The 21,827-nt window shown below is 43.1% G+C and overlaps 1 protein-coding gene across 8 annotated transcripts in view; it reads right to left on the reverse strand.

Moving 5' to 3' along the window:
* LOC133266461 (core histone macro-H2A.2) overlaps positions 1 to 21,311 on the reverse strand; it is a 30,448-nt gene extending 9,137 nt beyond the window's left edge. Inside the window, exons 1-8 of one of the 8 annotated variants that reach the window (XR_009742415.1) lie at positions 20,984 to 21,235; positions 14,790 to 15,021; positions 6,750 to 6,856; positions 5,130 to 5,327; positions 3,429 to 3,539; positions 1,963 to 2,062; positions 1,805 to 1,856; positions 931 to 1,020 (exon numbers count right to left, since the gene is read on the reverse strand). Coding sequence is in view for 6 of the 8 variants with exons in the window: in XM_061447677.1 (XP_061303661.1) it covers positions 933 to 1,020; positions 1,805 to 1,856; positions 1,963 to 2,062; positions 3,429 to 3,539; positions 5,130 to 5,327; positions 6,750 to 6,856; positions 14,790 to 14,961 (828 nt within the window). In the remaining 2 variants the exon portion in view is untranslated. Of the gene's footprint in view, positions 1 to 930; positions 1,021 to 1,804; positions 1,857 to 1,962; positions 2,063 to 3,428; positions 3,540 to 5,129; positions 5,328 to 6,749; positions 6,857 to 14,789; positions 15,022 to 15,124; positions 15,224 to 17,950; positions 17,973 to 20,858; positions 20,938 to 20,983; positions 21,236 to 21,291 lie in introns of those variants that run through there. The other 7 variants (XM_061447677.1, XR_009742418.1, XM_061447646.1 and 4 more) reach the window with 7 other exon arrangements.
* Between the last annotated feature and the right edge of the window lie 516 nt (positions 21,312 to 21,827).

Raw genomic sequence — 21,827 nt, forward strand, 5'->3', positions numbered from 1 at the left:
GGTAGTGATTTTGACAGAGAAAAGCAGTTTACTTCGACGTTGAATGCAAAAGTGAAACAAAACATCTTGTACAAAAATTTCCCTGTCATTTGAGACTATAAAACTAGGCTACTCACTTAGGAAATTTCCAAAACTACACTATTTAAAGCATTTAGTTTCTTGAATATTGAGATAGCAAGCCAAATAAGGCACTAGAAGATACACTGTAACTTGTTTCACCTGCCTTCCAGCCACCTTCAACACCTTTATTTTGTTTTAACTGCTTTGATTTGTCCACAAAGGAAAGGAGGAAGGTGTACAATCTCAAGTCCCAAACGATGCACTGCTAAAGATGTGTTAAATATTTTGAAGGGAGTTCTTTGGTAATTTGTATTTCTGTAATGTAGCTGTAGTGCCTGGGAGAAGTACTGCAATTGCTCTTACAAAAACCATGCCAGATTCAAAGATCATGTCACATCTTTGTTTTCGAAGTAAGGTAATTATTTGGATTATAATCAAATATGCATAAAGCAAAGTAATTTATAAACTACCGCTGTTCTTATACCTCGTCTATTAGACTGAGAGCCATTTCTGATTGTCACTACAGAATGCAGCATGAACAGGAAAGGAAAGATGGCACGTGAGTGGCAGCACAAGTTTTCCTTAAATTTTGGACTCCCACAGACAGAAACTGCCTAAGATAAAATAATCAATCTGCTGTAACTTATGGTAGCACCCAGAAGCCCAAAGACAAAATCTGCACAGGACACAGGAATCCAACTCTCTCCTCCCCCCAGGCAGGCTGTCCCGATCAGCAAGAGCTTCGAAACAGAAATATTTACATCACATAAGCAAAAGCACATATATAATCAAGGACAGATCAGAACATCCAGACAAAAGAACATGTGAAATAAGCTGTTTCCAAAAGAGAAAAGTACTGTTTCTTTTTACCTTCAGCAACTTCCAAAGGTCCTTGAGATTTGCGAAGCTCTTTCACTGTTTCTAAAAACTCCTTCCCTCCAGCCTTTTCCAATGCCTTGCCTGCAAGGACACAGAGCAAAAGGCCTTGGCTTCAAAGTATCGAAGTGAAAAAAAAACAACTCTATTTAAAAGAAGAACACTGCACACACATTATCCTGTTTCCCTCTGCAGCTATAATAACAGCAGCTGTTATTTATACTTACCACTCTATCCAGCCATAGATGAAGTTTACTTTTTACTGGTTTTGAAAACCCCTGTATGTTATTACTGGAAATCACTTTAATATGATTATCTGTAAGAAGACTATCTTACTCTGACTTATGGCTAAAACAGTGAAGAAAGGGTTTTTCAGGACTCAGATTTTGAGCCTCCAAAATCAACTCAACATACACACCCTACTACTTTCTGAAATAAACACAACTGGAATGCCACTGAATGTCTTGATGACTGACTGTATGAAACACTGTTCCAAAAGCCTGCTACTAGATTCTGTGCCTCTCTCTGCAACTCACTGAACATCCTTTTTACTCCCAATTGCTTCAATTTCTGTATTTGTACACCAACAGTAATAGTATTTCATTATTTCACATGAGCAGTATGAGGTTTTGTGCACAAGTATTTCTAAAGTATGTAAAATCCTACAATGAAACACATAATTAGAAGTGTTATTAGTATCTAATTTTTGACATGGATTTTTCAGAGGCAAATGTAAAAATAATCCAATAAAGACCACGATAATTATTATTTACACCTTTGCTGCTCATGTGCTTCAACAAATTATCTGTGTTTTGATTGCTGTAAGGCATCATTAAAAATAGATAAATTAGTGATTAGCCTGTTATACCTAGTCAGATCCAGCCTGATTTTCAGAAGTGTTGTAAGTGATATTTTATGGCCTGGGGAAGACTCAGATGAAACAGGATGGGATCTCAGCAGGCAGCTAGTAGACCAGCTACTGTTCCAACTCTAGATCTGTTTTTTCTGCTTGTAGCAAAGCCTCACCTATTTCCTCCTTGAGGTCTATTTCAGCAGTTGTAGGGTGAACAATGCCTTCTACTTTCATGGAGCCAATATGGCTGATGTCACTCTGTGTCAAAGAAAGCTGTAAAATAATACAGGGGAGTAAAAAACAAAAGTAATGTTAGCGTGAAATCATTTTCATACAAAAACACTAAAATGAAAGAAGGCTGGATACAGTCTTTCAGAGATCAGTAGTTTTATCGTGGTATGTCTGATTCTGATTTTTAGCCATTAATTAATTAATTTTTACACCACTTAGAGTATTTTGCAATATGCCCACAGGAGGAGCATAGGAGGGCATCCAGAAGAAGTGACTGCTAGAAAAATTCATGCTGTAGCCTCACACTTTGGAAAGAAAAGGGGAACTCTGGAAATGCTTTTGCTTCAAGAAAAAAAAAAGTAATATTAAAAAGCTTTTCTCCTATCAAAACATTTGCCCCCAGTAAACTACTGTTGGGGGCTCAGAAGAAGGTCTGACCACTATCCTGATCTATAATGGCTTTGCAACCCAAGTAATTAATTACCCTTTCAGTTCCTGGTATAAACAAGGAATGCTTTACCCACCCAAGCATGTGGGTATAGCAACTGATAAAAATAATAAGACTTTACAGCTGCTAAACATGTGCCCAGCACACCTCACTTCTTCCAAAGTACACTGCAGTATTTAAATCCTAACCAGCACAATAAGCACTGCCCATTTTAGAGAAGAACGTACACAGATTTTAGAGGAACTTAAGACAGAACTGAACAGAGGAGATCCAAGCTTTGTCTACCTGGCCAGATAACTGCTTTTAGCAATCTTCTGGATTTAGTATGTGTCTGGCACATTCTAGACCACTGCTTCAGCAAAAGAATTAAGTCCACCTGATCCCATAAGCTCTGCTTCATACAATAGTGTAGACATCAGTAGAGGGGGCTTAAAAAATCTTGACTATACCTCCATAGTTAAATCTGTAAGAAAAGCTCCAGTTTCATTCAGAGGGTCCAAAAACTAAAGAAGGCAAAAATCCCTCTTCTTCTTCATGAGAACAGAGGAAAAACCAAACAAAACAAAGGGACATACAGTAGGCTGGACACCAACGACATGCAGGCGTTTTGGTGGGGCAGTTTTGTAATTCTGACTAAGTAAGGAGTCCCTGTCTATGCTGAGATGGAGAAGTAGGCATGCCCTGCAGCTCTGGTGAGGTTCTCAATTTGAACATCAATTTGAGAGAGTAGCACCCCACAGCCCACTTTCAGATGGAGCTCCTAGGCTTCTGGCACAAACCAACATGTGGAAGCTCTGGGTGATCCTGCGACCTGGCCCAGAAATACTCTTTTATAAATAATAAATTTGGGACCGCTAAGGGAGAATCTAGAAGTTTTGTACTGGTGTTATATCAAAACCATACTTCCATTTATGCTAGGCTCCATTGCTATGATCAAAATCTGTTATAACTTTGTATTACCTTTTGTCCTGGCACAAGACTCTTGGAGGACAAGATAGTGAAGCCATCCCCGGGTCCATCTTCAGATGTTGAATTTGAAGCTCCTTCTTTTTCATTGTCCTTCTGTTTATTCTGTTTGAAGGAATTAAAAAACAAGAACTCTCAAAGGGAAAAAATAATAAAAATCAACATTTTACCGTTATTCAGAAATTGATAGATTTTATCAGTTACTATACATCTCATCTTTTTGGATCAATATATTATTTACAGCCTTTTAATCTCCAAAGACTATGTAACAACAGGTCTTTCCTGTTTATATAATGCTAAAACATCAGTTGCTCATCTGAGGCATTACATATATTTGTAGTCGCATTAAGAGTCAGTGCGTCCACATCCATCTGCAGTTTTATTAACAATTAAGGTCTTATTCATGGGTGGAGGTGTGCTGGTTTATTTTTAATGCTAACAGAGCAGAGCTTGTACTAAATCAAACTTGGTAATTTAGTAACCCACTCAAATGGTCCGATCTGAAGGGAAAAAAATAGCATCATGATCTAAAACCCCCATAAGTTTCAGCTAATAAATCACAGATCTGAATCCATATTGACAGGAGCAAGCCATCATACCTACATACAAGCATGACAAGAATGACAAAACAAAATAACTAAGAAGAACTTTGAATGCAAAATCCCATTTGTGGGACATACCCCTTCATGCAGGCTGGCTCCAGGAGTAACAAATCTGCTTCTACCAGGACTGCAGAAACATCACATGTCTCTCAGTATTTGCTTTAAGGTATGTTAGGAAGCTAACTCTTCTTAACAAATTCCCAATCGTGTGTGTGCACAATTCAAGTAAGGTGGTAGCTGAGATCAATAGACAGGCGCATCCTATTAAGCAACTCTGTTTCCTTTTTAAAAGTTGTTTCTGGATATTCTTAGCCATGGAAATGTATTAAAGCCTAGAGGCATCCAGAAAGATATGCTTAACACAAGTTTGAAAATCTTAGGTCAAAGCTTAATATCATTTAGTCCTACCTAATTAAAACCGTAGTGTTTTAAGATGCAGGCACTGGAGCACTGATCTGATTACTGCTTTACCAAATTAAACCAATTTGTATGGTGACAGAGGATTAGCAATTGTAAGGGAAGGTGCAGTGGCCAAGTTCTGATTAATTTCTTCTTGCAACTCTTTTAAAACAACATTAAAAACAGCACACCTAAGAACACATGAATCAAAAAGCTTGTCAAAATGACATTTATGTACCATGTTGAGACAAGCTCTCTGGATACTGAAAAATCTTCAACAGCAACCCAGTAATTGTACGAGGCTGAAGGTGTGACAAGTCTCAAGTAGAAAATGTTTTAAAATACAGCTTCCTTTGTTTAAACTCTAGAGTTCACTGCCACACAGTGTGGAGATGAAAAGATTCTAAACTGTTATCAAGAAAGTACTGCAAAGGGTGACATGTAAAAATCTAAAAAGTTCCCTCAAAGTTTTAAAAACTTTTGTTATGAAAATTGATTAAAATACCGTGTTTGCCTTTATTTCTAAAATTTAGAGGAAAAATAACCCTGTTGTGTCTATTATCAACTCCTAACTCCTACCTCCCATTTCTAGCTGTTCCAAACAATGCTGAAGCACTAATTTATTCCTCCTAATAATCTTTTGATCCACTTCCTCTCCCACACCTCTGAAATCCCACATCTGCCTCATGCTTACCTTTTTGGGTGTCCGGGCCTTGGTAGATTTTGCCTTCTTCCCACTCTTTTTGTTCACCATCGTTTTCCTTCCCTTCTTCTCAGGAGCAGGTGAAAGGATGGTCTCAGATTTGCCTTTGGCACCCCGTTTCTTGGCTAGAAGCTCTGGCTGAATTCTGGGCAGGACACCTCCACTTGCAATAGTCACACCTTTGAGCAACTGCAAGGAGAAGCAGTGTAAAGAAGCACATTACAGATTCTCTTAGTTGGCATTCAAGCTATTTTTGCTGACTACATTACACAAACGCAAGTAGACCCCACACTTCTACAGCATTGCACCTTGCCCCTTTATCATGAAGAAAACAAACAAACAAAAACCATTAAGGGTTTTTCTCAGGACATCACTGAGAACTCCATTACTTCACTGGTCTCTCTTCCCCTGCTAGTCTTTCTGCGTACCTGTCTTCAGTTCCTCACACACAGTGAGTGAGGGTAAGAGAAGATAAGTGCCTGCAGGCTACTTAAAAAAAAACAACAAAAAAGAAAAACCACACAAAAACAAAACAAAACAAAACAAAAAAAACACAAAAAACCAACCAACCAACCAAACCAAAACACAAAAAACAAACCCCACCAAACAAACAAAAAAATCCCCAAAAGCCATGTTTGCACCCCAGTCCTGCCCAAAGGACTGGATGTAAATCCCTTTGGTAGGAAAACATTCAGTGAAAGCAAGCATGAGTCTCAAGAACCTGCTTTGCAAAGGTGAACAACAGGAATGGGCTATGATATTACGTAGTGGATAAAGTCTGGCTAACTCCTAATGGACACCACTTGATCTAGCCCCCAGTTTAGAGGCCAGTGACCAGTGCCACAGAGCAGGGAGTAGGCTAGTAGTATTCGCATGCTTTTCCCTCTTTCTTGGCCTTTGTTTTGACTTTTCAGTCCCTCTGACTGGGAACAGGGCTAGATGACTTCATGGGCACCATATTTTCATTATTTAGAGCAGTCAGATAAAGTGCAGGAATTTTTTAGGTGTGAATGATGTCATACATCTTCACATGAGGCCAAACAAGAAGACATACTCTGATGCTGATGGAACCTTTCCAGCATCCCTGAATGCTGCAATTCACAGCCCATGCCATGATTTCTCTTCTGTTAAGTTCAGCAGAAGTGATCTGCAGAGTCAGCACTGTAAACCACAGTCTGGTTGCTAATGGGGCTTGGGCATACAGACAGGGAGTCAGCCCTGGAGGGAGCAATAGTGAGTGAGTGAGCCAGATCTCTACCCAAGATGGGCCTCTCAGCCAACATAAAACACACATTTCTACAACTTTTGAGAAAAGGTCTTCCATATGGCACATTTTCTTTAAGTATTTAATCTCCCAGAGGAAAAAATGAAGCCTCAAGTTCACCCACTTCAGCAGGACTCACAGACTACAAAAGAAGCAAAATCTATATCAGAGAATTTAAGATGAGATATCAGAAAACCTTTTTTTTTCTGCTTTTATTGAGGTAGGCACAATCTTGTTGTCTTCTGCTACAATAATTGTGTTCTTATTCATGTGTCAGACTAAACTGTTTCTAAATTTCCATGATACTAGCTTCATTCATGCCACAGCACTGAAAAGTAAATGGATACCTGATTCAGTTCCTCATCATTTGCAACTGCCAGGAGGATGTGTCTGGGGGCAATTCTTCCTTTCTTGTTGTCTCGTGCTGCATTTCCTGCTAATTCTAGAATTTCAGCTGAAAACACATTGAGATAAAAATAAGTAAGAAAAATGCAGTTTATGTACACCTTGTATACACATTTTACATTCCTTCTTCATACCCATTTGCCTTTGCAGGGGTGTTTCTTGTTTTAAATGGTCTTTGCTACAGAAAGGCAGAGACCAAACCACACTCCCTATATTTGTAAATTGATGTAAAATCATTTGTCCTTCCTAATTCCCTAAAGGATAGCTAGCAGAAAATATGCTAAGGTCACAGAACTTTTTACAAGTGCCAAGTTAGAAAAAAATCACCCTATAAAAATGTACATCAGCAGTCCACAACTGAGCAATAGACTGTAAACAATAAAAGAGTAAAGCATGCAATGAAACCCCAAACCTAGTACAGACAGTTCTGACAAAACAGCAAGGATTCTCAGGACCAGGTAAGACAAAGGCTGAGGTGCATTTAAAAAAGCACTTGGAAAGCCAACAAACCAGCCAGGCAATGCTGCTATTCTGCATTAAAGGGCATTGAAAATCTGTGAGAAACTTCATTTCAGAACAAGATATAAGAGGTTCAACTTAGATGCAAGCAGAGACAACGTAAAAGCTTCAGAACATGAAGTACTGGTAGAAAGTTTCTTCTACACCTCTGGGAACAGGAAGTAACTTCAAAAGTATTTTCTCTGCATCTGCAGTAATATTTATTCTGTGATTACAGTCACTGAGCTTTTTCTAATTGTTATAGAGGAAACACAGACACATCTTTCCGAGTTTATTTGATCTGTAGCAGTATAATCATTAACTTACATAGTCTGGCTCCTACTCAGAAGTTATTTCTCATGTAAGAACTCTACTGAAACATTGAGAAGGGAGGAGAAGCGAATGTTTTGCTCCAAATAATCATAAAAATATTATTCACACGTTCTTTCATTTTAAAAGTATCCAGTGTCCCTGTCCTCTGTTTTTTGGGGGTTTGTATTTACATAACAGGGATAAGAAAACTACAGCCCATCAGTGTCTTTTTAATGATATCTCACTCCTTTTTATAAGCTAAATAAAGAACTGTACCTATTCTTAAAAAGAACTTTAATGAAAAATCTAGCTGAAATCTACATAATGCTCTCTGGCTAAAATTCAAAGGATTCACTATGAGGTTTAGCTCTCAATTCATACAAGCTTTAAATTTCATTCAGTTAGAATGACAAAAGTACATACTTGTCATCCAGTTTTCACTACTACACAGCATACATATTTAACTGAATGAAGATATAAAAGCCATTTTTTAAAATCATGTGCATATTCGTGGTGAATTATTTAAGAAACAGCCAGAGTCTGTTGAAAATTTGAATAATTATTCATGCCAAATTTCCAAGAAACATTATCAAATTTGCAAAGACAAGCATTTAAATGTTACAAAATAACAGAACTGTGGTTATGATAGCAAGGGCACTGCAGTGTGTGATCGGGCAGTCAGAAAGTGTATCACACCACAAACACATGCTCTGCCTACATTAAAAGTTAGGGCAGCAACCTCAGCTCTAGCATTTCATAACTCTGAAGCATCCGACTTGGACTTCAAAGGAGACTGAACAGAAATCCTGCATAAGCCAGCCATATTCACCCCAGCGGGGCTGTGGGGCTGGAAGCTTCAGACCCTTTTCCCAGACCTCTGCCAGTGGAGCTAATACAGCAGCAGACAACAGGCACAGATTGCCATCCATTGTGCAGACCAGCATAAAGCAAGAAAAGAGACCCAGACTTCTCCAGTAGATTTTGCAGGTGTGTGCTGATAGCAGAGGAAAACTGCATCAGGGAAATAAAAAGGCAACACATACTTACCTGTGCGGTAACTGAAGTTCTTTCAGATGTGCCAAAAACACACACATCCTGCTACCTGTGTGCTCACCCCAGTCCCCCAGGTTCTGAGTCCTTTGGCCAGCAGCATCCTGATGGTGCACTCAAATGTCCTCTGCCTAATGTTAAGAGCAAAAAACGCAGAACACTCAAATGCCAGCCATCTACCACAGGACACCAGAAAGAAGGGAATCCAAGGCAGAGATGATGTATGGCAGATTGTGGAATATACCCATAACTTATCAAAGGATGCCAATTGTTTGCATAGGTGAATAATTGCCTTACTTCCCTCGAATGATTGTTTATATGCATACTTCTCTGACACTGGAGGCAGGGACTTAACAGTCTTAAGAATAATAAATGGCACTTGCAAAGTTCAACATCAAATCTGGAGGGTTCAGTTCTCACAGCCTCTGCTGGTAATAACAGATTCCTAAGGAAACTGCTTTACATTTCAAGCAGCTCCAGCTGAGGTTAGCTACACTCATATATGAGAATGTATAAGAATATAGGTCCTACAATAAAGTCCTGTAATATATCAAGCTATCTTGAAATCAGGCATCTTGATATTCTCAGACATGGTTTTACTTTATATGCTTTTAGCAGCAGGCATTAAAAACTAAAATAAAATTTGAAAATAATCTTACTTCCATCAAGATCCAAAATGCAGAAAAATGCCTTCCACACTGGAAGCATAACTTCAAGTTCAGACATCTTAAATGCAGATGGTTACAAGCAAACTAGCTCATCATATAAACTCCAGAGTTTACCCGGGCCTCAGACAGACGTCAAATGCTGGTCAACAGGGTAATGCCCAGAACTATTCACTGTCTCTATGCGACACATGGTATTTTAAAAGGAGCCTTTCTCCTGATTGATAAGCACCTGGGACCAGGGAAGAGCATAACTGTATTCCAACTATCCCAAGCAGCAGCCAAGCTATGACCTGAATGAGATTACAATTTGTTATCCTGTGACATACAGAAAAAAAAAAATAGAGGTTTCTTTAGCTGACGGATCAACTGATTTGGCAGTGTCTGGGAACTAAAAGCATCCTAGCCAGGCCAAAGCTATTTGTTCAGCTTAGCTCTGCCTGCTTTTGTGAAGTACTCAGCTGAACTGATAAGAAAGGTGCACACAAACTACCGATAGCAGAACTGGAAAGATTGCAGACAGGTTGTTTTCCACTTCTCCTTCAGGTTAAATTGAAACGGTTCCTGTTATGCTACCACATACAAATCTACCAGTAATACCTTTGCTATGAAAAGACAGCAAAGGTATTTTGTCCTTTGTCCTCCATTTGCAAGTGGAAAAGTATTTGCTTGATTTCTCTTGATGGCAGATGCGCACAACAGACAGAAGAGTATAGCAGTTGATGCCCTTTTAAGTAGGAAGTATTTGCTGGTGGTGTGTTCTGCCCTAATTTAGAGAAGATGGCTTACCACTGACACCTTCCATGAGTTCCTCTGACCAGCACACCATACATATGTCTTCTGCTTCCTAATCAAGAGCCATCTGCATTCTTTGCCTACGTTTTGGGAAGGTGCATTATGGGACACATGCAGTTGATGTCTGATTTAGATGATGATGACTGCAGTTAGCCCCATGCACATGCAGAGCATAGCCTGGCATGCATCTGTTGCAAAGTCCATAAATCCAACGGGTTTGAGGCCCATTTTTCATGGAGTTTTAACTCTGAAGTCTGTGGAGCCCAACACTGTTCCAGCAAACACAACCTTCTGGATAGGAATTAAACTGCACATTTGCAATATGATTTTCAAGCCTGAGATATAAAACAGCATAGAGAGATTCTGAAAAAAAAAAAAAAAAGCCTTAGAACACTGATAAGATCTTCCTCACATCCTCATCAGTTGAGGTCAAAGTACCTCTTTTTGAGATACATTGTGGTGATAGTTGGCATTTTAACAATGGGGTTGCTAAGACAAAGCCCAGATTTGGCATTGATAATGGCTTTGGTGCTCCCACAACCAATTCTGCACACAAGGGGAAAAAATGGGCATCTAGTGGCTTGTGACAAAGAACTCTAACATAAGCCAAGAGGCAGTCTGAACCACGTGGCATCCTGAATAAAGATGCTCAAGACATACATGCACCACTGGATGATGCTAGTCAAAAGACTCAGTGCTTCATGGCAACACAACTATGGGCCATCAAGTGACCACATGCACAGCTGATAGCTCACATGAGAACTGCTGGACCATGCTAGGCCCTGGATGTATGCAGTCAGACAGCTCTGGTCCTGTTTGACCCTTCTAACCTCATACACTCAGTCATGACTTGCTTTCCCAGCTCCATAGCCTATTCTCCTTTCCTTGACAATCCACACCTGAAACTTCTATCTCAGTTGCCCTTCCTGGACAGTCTCAATTTCTCCTATCTACTCTTCTTAGTTGTAGTAATACTCAGGCTCAATCTTCTTTCTAGGTTCTTCATTTTCAGCACGCTCTCCATTCAGTCCTTCACCTATGCCCTACTTTTCCAACTTACCTTCCAGCATCCCGTCAGGATTTTTAGACACACCTTCCCACTGGCCATCAGTTCACCTTTCCATTCACGGCTCTGTCTCCGGCATCAATATTCTTCTCCCATCGTCATGATCTCCCCAGGTTATGATCTGTTCTGTTTCCTTCTAGCACCAGTGTGGAACCTGTTCCCAGTCTCCTAGTTTGCTTATTCAGTTAATTCCAGCCTGCCCTTCCCACCCCATGAACAGTAAGTAGGATTAGCCTCTCCTTCAACTCCTTTCTATTCATGTACTCCCTGCCGTCAGTTCCAGACCCTCTTGCAACCCACCTGTGTGGCTTCTGTCTTCAAATCAGAAAGCTTCCTCCCCTGTCTGCCCAGGACCACTGAGACCACAGAAAGCCCACTCCCTGCTCTGTGCTGTGACCAGGATCAGCCAGGGACAGCACTGAGAGATAAAGTTCTTCTGAGCACCTGCAGCCATGGGCTGAAGCACCCTCAGCCACTGTGTGTTCCATGAGCAATCCTGTCACATGTTGGTGCTGAAAGGTTGAGGCATGCTCTGTCACTCTAAGGACACAATGAATAGACAGTCTGGGCAGCACCAGGTGCTGAGAGAGGCTGGAATGTGCTCAGGGAGGACCAAGTCTTTGGAGATTTTAGTTGTTAAAATCAGAGAAGTCTCTGCTGAGCATAAGCAACCTGTGCTTTTTCAAAGTTACAGCTTGGCCAAAGAGAGCAGATTTCTCTGAGATGGCAAAGACTGCCATTCCCCTTTCGTAAAGCATCAGGTCTCTGCTCAAACACAGACAAGCACACAGGCATTTAGAGAAGTTCTCAGTAATGTGTTAACATAGTAGAAAAATACAGTTTAACCTGCCTTTGTGAAACAGTTACAGGACCAGATGCCCTTACTCCCACCCTACCAGGTCTATGCTGAAGCAGTTCTCCTGTACTCAGGCTTTCAGCCTGAGGAGCCATTTCATAGTTGCAACTCCGTGACAGAAAACTGGAATCTGCAATAGGAAGTATCAGATAAAGCTAATAAATGTTACCCATTTGGCATATAATACCCCTTTTGACAACAGCCTTGAAAAGCACATTTTGTTTCTAAAGGCTTCACAAAACTAAAGACTACATTCACACAAACATAGAGGGTTTGATGTTGCAACAGTGGTTTTTAATTAAACTATCCACCTTTGTAATCTTTTCAAACAAAACTCTGGGTAGAGCACAGAAGCTTTGGTTTGGAAAGACCACTATCCACAAGCAATAGGTGTTTGTTCAGAAACATGACTCCATCCTATTACAACATATACAGGGTTGGGACAAGATCGGGCTCTGCTGAGCCAAGCAGCTTAAAACAGCATTCCCTTACAATTTACACAGGCCCCCAGACTACAGATCTAGCAATTTGCTTTCCTGGTTGACTACACATTCTTTTTCTCTAAAACAAAGTGTAGGCCCACACATAATCTGCCCTTACCATATTAATGATTTAATTCAAACCGCACTTACTAGCCAGAAATTAAGCCAAGATATACATTGTTCTAATTCAGGTAATAGGTAAACAGTGCTGCACTATGTGTTACAAAATGATGACTGTAAATCAGTCTACAGTACCAAAGTGCTGCACATACTAGATGTGCTGTTGACAATTATTACACCTTGTAATAATTGCCAGAGCTCAGAACAAGTATCCCCAAATGTTTACACTAGAAACTCCTTTGAATGCTATGGATCCCTGTGGAGGGGGAAAGAAAAAAAAAATACTCCTCTACAGACTGAAGGGCAGCAGAGTCACTCTGCAGCATGTTACTCAGTTATGGAAGTTACTGCAGTTTCCAAACCCCATGCAACATGGCTTTCATCTTGCAATACCCCGACATCCCGAAGTCTATAGATAACTTCTAACCGATCCACAATTGATGATAAAGTAAAGCAAACACACCTTATTATAGAGAAGTTCATATTTATGACATTCCTGAAAAAGTCTGAACCACCACTAGAAAATATAAGAGAGGTGTATCAACAAAAACAAGATCAAAAAATCACTGTGGTAGAACAGGGGAGCTGCAAGATGAATCCTCCATCTCCACCTTTCCCCCTAAGTCCCTGCACCTCCTGAATCATGCTTGCTGAGCAGCACTCTGGTGAAAACTCTGCAAGCTGAGCACCACTCTGTTGCAAACTGCAGCAAGTTCTGCAAGCCAAGGACTTCCCCAGTACAGCACAACTGCACCAGCTCCACCAAGAGACTTCTGCAGTTACTGGAATTCATTTTTAATGTATGAAACTGGATTGTGCAAATGTATGTATGTTCTTAATGAAGTAAAATGTCTTCTCCAAAATCACTGAGAACTAATCTTTCTCTATGATCAAATAAACTTAATATCAATGTTTTTTCTCACACAGTAAAATGATAAAATCAGAGGAGCGGGAGAAACACTCATCATCTTGGATTTTGATTCTGCTTTTCAGTGGTGTTTTGTTTTATTTTAAAACCAGCTAGTTTTCTGGACTCAGCTCTTGAAGGAGCTGCATGTGAACATAAATGCAACCTTAAACATTTTGTTTGCATTTCTTTCACATAAGCAATACTTTCTCACTCCAACTCCAGAAGTAACCTCACAAAAAAAAAATCAATTATCATCCTGCAATTAATCAGCAGAAACGTGGATGTTTCCATAACAGCTATTAGGCATCCTCAGAAATTTAGTTTTAATAGTGAAATTATCACTATTTCAGATTTTGAAAGAAAAGAGTGCTTTTTATTGTCCAGTAACAAGAACAGGCTTTCACGTGTAAAAAAAAAAAAAAAAAACCAAACAGAAATGTTTACATAAAGACTGCATGCTGTTATATTGCCGGCTAACTTCATCCAGGCTCATGACTCCTCAGTGATTCTCTAATGCACCTCAGTCTTGATCTGTAACACCTAAATAACCTGAACCAGAATCCTCTCTGCACTGGGCTTTGTAACTATTGGCCAAGATGCTATTTTCCACAATTAAATAAGAAACAGAGCAGATACGATCATAGGCCAGTGAAATATTACAATATACATCACAGTATATTGCAGTATATTGTATCACCATGTGACATCTGCCCCTTCTTCTGAGGTAAATTCCAGAAAGGGAGGGAAACCCTGAAACACTTTTTTTATATACTTAGGCAAGCCAAATGAACAACCTCCATATTTCATAACACTTTAACACTGTTCTGCAAGGAGAAATGCAAACAGAGAAACAAAGTTTGCTCACTTAAAAAGCACAACAGGTACACAAGATGAGTTTGTGCTCTTTTGTTGTATTCAGGTGTATCAAAAGCCTAATTCATGTCAGTTTTCTCTTGGATGGAAACTACCTAGATGTGACTCATCACTCTGCAAAGCAATAAAAACAATAATCCTTCCAAGCATGGTGCCTCTAAATGAGAAAATTTCCATCCTCAGCCTCTTCAAGAAGTATATTTATCTTAACATTTGAAGTGAATTTCAACAAATCAGCGCTGCACTTGCAGAGCCCGAGTTTCACAAGCGCTGAACACGATTGTATCTCATTCCATGGATATCCCTGGCTTCTCTGTGTGTGATCAGCATTTCCAGGATTAGGTTCCTGGTTTACCTGCTAGGTACTCTATGACGGCTGCCATGTAAACTGGTGCTCCAACACCTATCCGGTACTTGTATGTTCCCTTCTTTAAGTAGCGCATCATTCTCCCCACAGGGAAAATGACACCTGCCCTGCTTGAGCGTGAGAGTTTGGATATTTTCTTCTTCCCACTTCGGCCCGACATCTTGCAGCTTTGTGCTTTTCAACTGCTGGTGATTCTTAACCCCTTGCTCCAATCCAAAAGCTGCAAGACAAAAGAAACAGGAAGGGTGTTCAGCATGTGCGAAACAGCTTTAAACATTATCTCATTCTTCCAGAAGAAAAAAATCCAAACCCATTCTCAATACCTGTTCAAGCTGAGGCATTATTCATTAAAAGCTGGATAACTTGAACATTTGCTGTAACTTTTGATTACTGCTCTTTCAGGGTAGCAATATCACAGAAAAGCGGCTTGGATTATATATATGTATAAAAAATAATAAATAATATGGACATTAAATGAATTTAAAAAACAAAAACAAAACAGCCAAACAAAAACCAACACACAAAACCATACCAAAACAAAACCAAATCACACCAGGACAGACTTCCATTCTGACTGTCAAGTTTAGCAAGTCATAAACAGCTGAGAAGTACTGGCACAATGGACAGCATTAAAAAAGCTGAAAACCAGACACTGGTGCCACCTCCAAGTAGAGAAAGTTGTACTGCTTTACAGAAGATAAACCCTACCTGCTTTTTTTTTTTTTACCCTACCCTAATTTTATCATAATTTGCATTTTAAATAGCCTTAAAAAATAGAGAAAAACAAAAGAGAAAAGTTGTTTGACATCACTGCAAGCCCTTGGGAGCAATCAACATTCAACCAAGAAACACACAGAAATCTGTGTTTCATTCTCAACCTGCTTATTAAAATCAAATGCATATACAAAGAGTGTCACTTGTCCCATACGAAGCCAGACATTCCCAGAAACCAGCTCATCCATAACACCCAGAGTCAAGGGTTGGTTACTAAGACAACCTAACTTGAACACTGGTTTTACTTACGATATCAAGGAAATAAAATCAACACAAGGCCTCAGGGATCTATAAAACCCTGGTGTGTCCTTGGTCCATCAGCCAGATAATGTTTTCTTTCTGCATGCAATATATCATCTGGGCATGATAACAGAAGTTGGGAAAGATTATACCAGTAAACCTATCAGACACGGACACCTCAAAATTGATGTTGCTCATCATCCCATTCCTGCGAACTGCCAGCCTGGAATCATGAGCAGTGGTAAAAGAGCTCATGAACTGCCACTTGGAAGTGCTGATTAAAGGCAATGGCCACTTCAAACAGACACAAGTAGAAAAAAGTCCCAAGCAACCCATTAATTGCACTGATGCAGAAGAAAAAACCAGTTGTGTAGGACAGAGAGTGATTACTAGGAAGCAGCTCCACTGATTAGGACCAGCAGGCTGGGGGGCAGGGGAGGGGGCAGAGAGGGGAAAGTGGAAAGAGCTGTTGTGAAAAGGCAAATCTTGCATCAAGGTGTACAAGCAAGAGGACAGGCAGCACTAAACTGAGGAGCTGTGTCCAACCCCAGATATCGCACTTCAGGCATGCACAGCAATGAGAATCCAAAGGAGGGCAGTAAGAACAATCGGAAGGTGAAAAGAAGCAGGGAGACGTGATAATAGTCTTTAGAGATTCTGCTTCAAAGGTGGAGGGAGTAAGTGCTCCCTATGAAAGGGACAGAAGAGAGGACTCTTAGAAAAGCTGTGCAGCAGGGAAGAAAGCACAGCACTGGGCCTGGTCAGACAGGGAGGTGCCAGAATCCTCCTACCAAGACAACTTTAAACCAGTTACAGAATGTATGTCAGAAATGGCACAGGCAGGCCTTGATCTGCCTGGGGATGGAGGCTGTACAAGGTGGTCTCTTGAGGTTCCTTCCTTCCAGCCCTCTTGCTAAATGAAATTTGCAATTTGTGATAAACCCTTTATAAATTTTCAATTCATATTAAGCTACCAATTAACATTTATAAAGTGTCTTTTTCAGTTTGTGATAACTGACATTCAAATTAATGACTAAATGAAGACTGGGAATTAGGTTTCTAGCCATCAGAGGAGCAAACTTCTGGAACAGCCTTCTCTCATGAGTAACACGTGCAACATTAACTCATTTTAAGGTGGAACTTAATAAGCACATGCACTAGGTTGTGATCAGATTCCTGCAATTCCAGTAGGGCAGTTTCATCACCCCAGAGTTCAGTCCAGCGCTGAAATCACTACAGGGAGTACAGATACTACAACGAACCATGTATCAAAATAATATTAAGCTGACCTCTGATATATTTGCTCCTGTAGCACCAAATCTCAATTGCCTGTAAATCAATTGGGAAAAAAAAACCAACCCAAACCAAACATCATGAGATTAGATAACATCCACAGAAAATACTGTAGTTGAACTTGAATTCTGTGATAGAGAATCAAAACATATTTGCATAACTAAGCACACCACTCTGGGGCATGCTATTGCGTTACGTAACTTCTTGTTTAATTAATCACTTCTGTTGTCTCACCGAACTTTCTACCCCTGTCTACCCCTTTATTTTTCCCTTCTCTCTCACAGCAAGTCTCAGTTTTTTTCCCTGACTGCCAAGGCAACCTCTGGAATCCCAGACATTTTTCCAAACACACTGCAGCAACAGATCAGGTATGTTTGCAGAATTAAGTGAGAATCTAATTACAAAAGAAGTTTCAAAACTCTGCTAACACGCTTTCTCTTCTTTGCAACTCACATGGACCAGGGTGTAATCGGGAACCATATACACAACAGTGTGTTCCTGCCTCATCTTGAACGCTGTGGGAGGCAATTCTTGGTAGAAAGACAAGCTGTGGCACAGTCACACCTATTAAAATACAGCTCCTGTGGACCTGGCTGAAGACTTGTGGCACACTGGGGTTGTCAGCTATCTACACTAGCCACCTTGAACAGCAGACACTAAGCTCAGGTGACTGTCGGTCTTTGGAATCTCCAAGTTCTCTTGCACAGAAGAGGTATACCTGGTCTGCAGCAAGGCCTAGGGGTTCAGATCCTGCTGAATCATTCCTCCCACAGGCAGGGATTTGGTTTACTTTGGAGGAGGGACATCAGCTCAGCCCTGACACAGTTACATGATGCACTCACCTGAACTGCTCCGAAGCTGCCAACAGCTGAAGAGCTCCAAGCTGTTCTCTTTGGGTGACACAGCTAAGCTCCAAAGGTTTATCAGCTGGAAAGCACTTGAGCCTACCCGCTGGCTGATTCATCCTCTCCAAGTCTGCCCGTATAAAATACAGCCTCCATTAAAAAAATAGAGCCATGCGGTTTATGAGAAGTCCATCCTTGCTGTGTTGTAGAACTGCATCTATATCTGGCTACCATGACATCATGAGGCTTGGGCAATTTAAAACAATTAGCTTTTCCAACCTCTTAATTGGTCACGGCACACTCCTACTCTGCCATGACTCCAACATCCCTGTGTTGCTGTGGGGGATTTAGTAGCTACCAGATCTCACGGACCTCTCTACAATAGCATGAAAATAGGGTAGACTTTTGCAAGCTGGGCTTTCCTCTGTTGAGCTGTATTATCTTCAGATCCCAAAGAATCCAGAAACATTTTCTTTCTGCTGCTGGAAAAAAGCTTTACCTCCTCACCTCTCTCAGGCAGTCTGCTTTGGCCGCTTGGAGGGTCTCTTCATCACAGACACTACCACTCCATTTCCTTCCACCACCACCATCAGCAGAGGGCAATAACTGCTCCACATGGACAATGAAACAACAGAGTTCCCTGGAATATTCCTTTCAGTGTTGTGCAATTTGCATCCCACATCACATCCAAATGGATCAAGCTTTACCAAAGCAACCTTAAAACCCCTTTCCAGTCCTTCCTACACGGATACGCAGAAAAGCAAAATCTCAGAATCATGTTTACACAGTAAAGGCACATAATTTTCAGGGAACTAAGAGCAACTTGCAGACAGAAACAGACTGCAGCCTCCAAGTGACACTGAACTTGAAAAGCTGGCCAGAAAACAATTTCAGACATTAATATATTAAAGTCTAGCAAGAAAGCATGAATGCATATCAGAAAGTTTAGCATAGTACAAAATGCCTCAGATAAATCAAATCTAAATTTTTCTCAAAATAAAATCACAGAAAATGGTCAAAGAACCAAACTGTTGCAACACTGGAGGAGAAAAGTAAATTCAGGCTGTTCCTCTTCCCATCCCAGAACATACACACCACAGAGGCAAGCTAAGGTAACAGCTACACCAACTGCCAAATGCACACCAGCAACCAGTTATCACTAAATATTTGAGCTATGGTTGGGTAAACACAGAGTCAAATTAAATCAGCTGGCATGGCAGCTTAACCTGCTGCACCTTACGGGTAGCTACAATGTAATTTGGCAGAGGGAATTTTGTACTGTGTGCCAAGTGCCCTCCCTCCAACAACTAGAGGTTCACAAGCAGACACTGCACTGGGAGCTACATGAGAAGCTCGGACAGGCTGAAACGCTTGGGCATGGCTGGATGCCAGCCTTGGTGGCCTGGTCCACAGAACCAACACCCCTCATCTTTCCAAGGCTTTGTAGTAGAACCATTTCTACCAAGTTTATTCACCAATTATGCCCTGGGCATCATTTCCAGATGATTCACACGTGCTTGGTATCTGGAAATGTGAACTTCCAAATACTGAGGAGACTTGAACGCAGCAGGCAAAGGCTGAAGTCAAGGACATGCAGGACTATCAGCATGCCTGCACTTCCCTCAACTCCATCTCCAGATCTATATGAACAGCTAGGAGTTGAGAAGTAACCCAAAGACACTGCATCTAGGTGCCAACCTTGACTGTATATTCATATTCAAAAGCCATATTGTGAAAATAACTCAGAAAAGCTGAAGCAAAGCCTGTTACCCGAATAAACTGGTAAGGCACAAGAGATGTGCACACACAGCACAAGTGGCCAAGCAGTACGTCTCCTGGACTCAACCTACTCCAAACCGAAAGACAGTGTGTCCCCACTGCAAGAAGCTTCACGGGCACCCTAAAGCCCTAAAGACCCGGGTGTCCTCGCAGAGGTACCTTCCCTCACACACCGCGGGGGCTGTCTCCCCCACGGCACAGCACGGCTCACACACCGACTCTTCTTTTAACCTTCCTGAGAGCTGCCCAGCTAGCGGGGGGCCGACCGGGTCCCCACCGGGCTCCAGTTGGAGCCGCTTCAAGCCCATGCAGCCCGCCGTGCCGTGCCGTGCCGTGCCGTGCCGGCAGCCCGGTGCCGCCCGCGTGAGGAGCACGGCCGTTAACCGCCCCGCGCACACCCCGCCGTTGCCAGTGTACGCCCGCCCCTCAGACAGCCGAGCCGCTCCTCCCGCTGATTGGCCACCGCGCCAACCCCGCCTGCCCGCTGGCTCGGAGGGAGCGCGCTGATTGGGCGGCAGGCGCTGAGCGATGGCGAAGGGGCTGGGACGCGCGGCCGTGCCGCGTGCGCGCTCCGTGGCCAGCCGCGCAGGCGCCCTTAAGGCGTGGCGGAGACGGGGGGAAGTGGCCGTTTGCTTTCCCGCGCAAACGCTCATTTCCCCCCCCCCCCCATCCTCCTCCCTCCAGCAGGCTCATTTCCGCCGTCACGGAGGCTTCGCCGCTGCCTGTGAGGGGCGGCGGGGGCCGTCTTGGAGCGTGTCCCCGGAACAGGAAGCGCCGCGGCTCCGCCTGCCTGCGGGGCGAAGGGGGTGGAACGGAGGCCACGGGGAGGCCTCGCGTCCCCACCTCCCCGCCCCCTGGGGACGGCCCCTTGCGCGCGCCGTCGCCTCGCGTCCCTCCCCAGGGCCGCACACCGCCCCCTCCCCCCAGCGCCCCTGGCCCCTCACAGCGGCCGCGGCGCTGCCTCAGCCCCGGCCGCGGTCGGTGCCGGTTGCGGACAACGGCAGCAGCGACGGGAGGAGGAGGCGGTGGACTTGGGTCGGGCGCCCGGGAGCGGGGAGAGGGAAGGAGAGGAGCCGGCCTCGCCGCAGCCCCGGAGCCCCCGCGCCGCCGCTCCCCTCACCTTCACCTGCCGGCGCCCGCCGCCGCCTTCTGCTGTTTCCTTCCTCTTTTTCCTTCCCTTCTTTTCCTCTTCTCCTTGCCCCCCCTCCGCTCCCCCCTTCTCTCTTCGGCTCCCCCGCCCCCCGCCCGCACCCTCGCTCCGCCTCAGCCGCCGGCTCTCCTCCCGTATTGTATGTTTCAATGGAGATGGCGGCAGCTCTTCTAGAGGGGGGTGGAAGGGGTTTCCTCCTGCTCCGCATACCGCCTCTAGGAGGAGTCACTGCAGCCCGGGCTTGCAAGAGCCCCCCTATCGCTGCCGCCTCCCAGACATCGCGCCGCTCCTCCTTGCCCGGGCCCCAGGGCTGCTGCCGCTGCTGCCGCCTTCCCGCAGGCACCCCCTCCCCGCCTCCTCCATCGCTGCCCACCCCACGCACGCCCAGCAGAGAAAGGGCTCCCCTGACCCCAGACCGCGGGAGCTGCGGGGCTTGCAGCGCTCGGGAGCATAAAGGGAAAATGCGTAGTTTGCCATCCTTCTCACAGGGTGAAGGAGTTAGGAGTCGCAGAGGTTTCTAGGGGGTCCTAGCTTGGGCTGATCGGCAGGGATGGGTTTTGAGCTGCCCTCCGCACACCCTCCCTGGTTTTTGTTAGGAAGGGAGCCGCCCATCCCTATATCCCAAGGCAAGGTGACCTACGCCTCTTGGTGCGGTGCATTTAATCCAAGTGTTGCAGCATCCCCGAACTGGCTTAAAACGACCGTAACAAAGAGTACTGACAGCTCTTTGTGTCTTGTTGCATTGGAGCGTTCAAGGCGGTCACAAGCTTTTCAACTCAGCCAGGAAGACTGCAAACTTAACTTGCTTTCTAAATGAAAGCTGAGGTGGTTTTTGTTTTCCCCACAGTTACACGGATTCAAGAGCTTGAGCTCCAAGACACGCAATAAGTGATTGTATTACGAGTCTCACAGCGCGTCCGTTGGCAGCGCCAAATATGTGATGCA

The sequence above is a fragment of the Pezoporus flaviventris genome, unplaced genomic scaffold (genome assembly GCF_033815535.1).
Source record: "Pezoporus flaviventris isolate CSIRO_AGI_PZ_B2104156 unplaced genomic scaffold, CSIRO_AGI_Pfla_v1 ptg000001l, whole genome shotgun sequence".
NCBI classification, from domain to species: domain Eukaryota; kingdom Metazoa; phylum Chordata; class Aves; order Psittaciformes; family Psittacidae; genus Pezoporus; species Pezoporus flaviventris.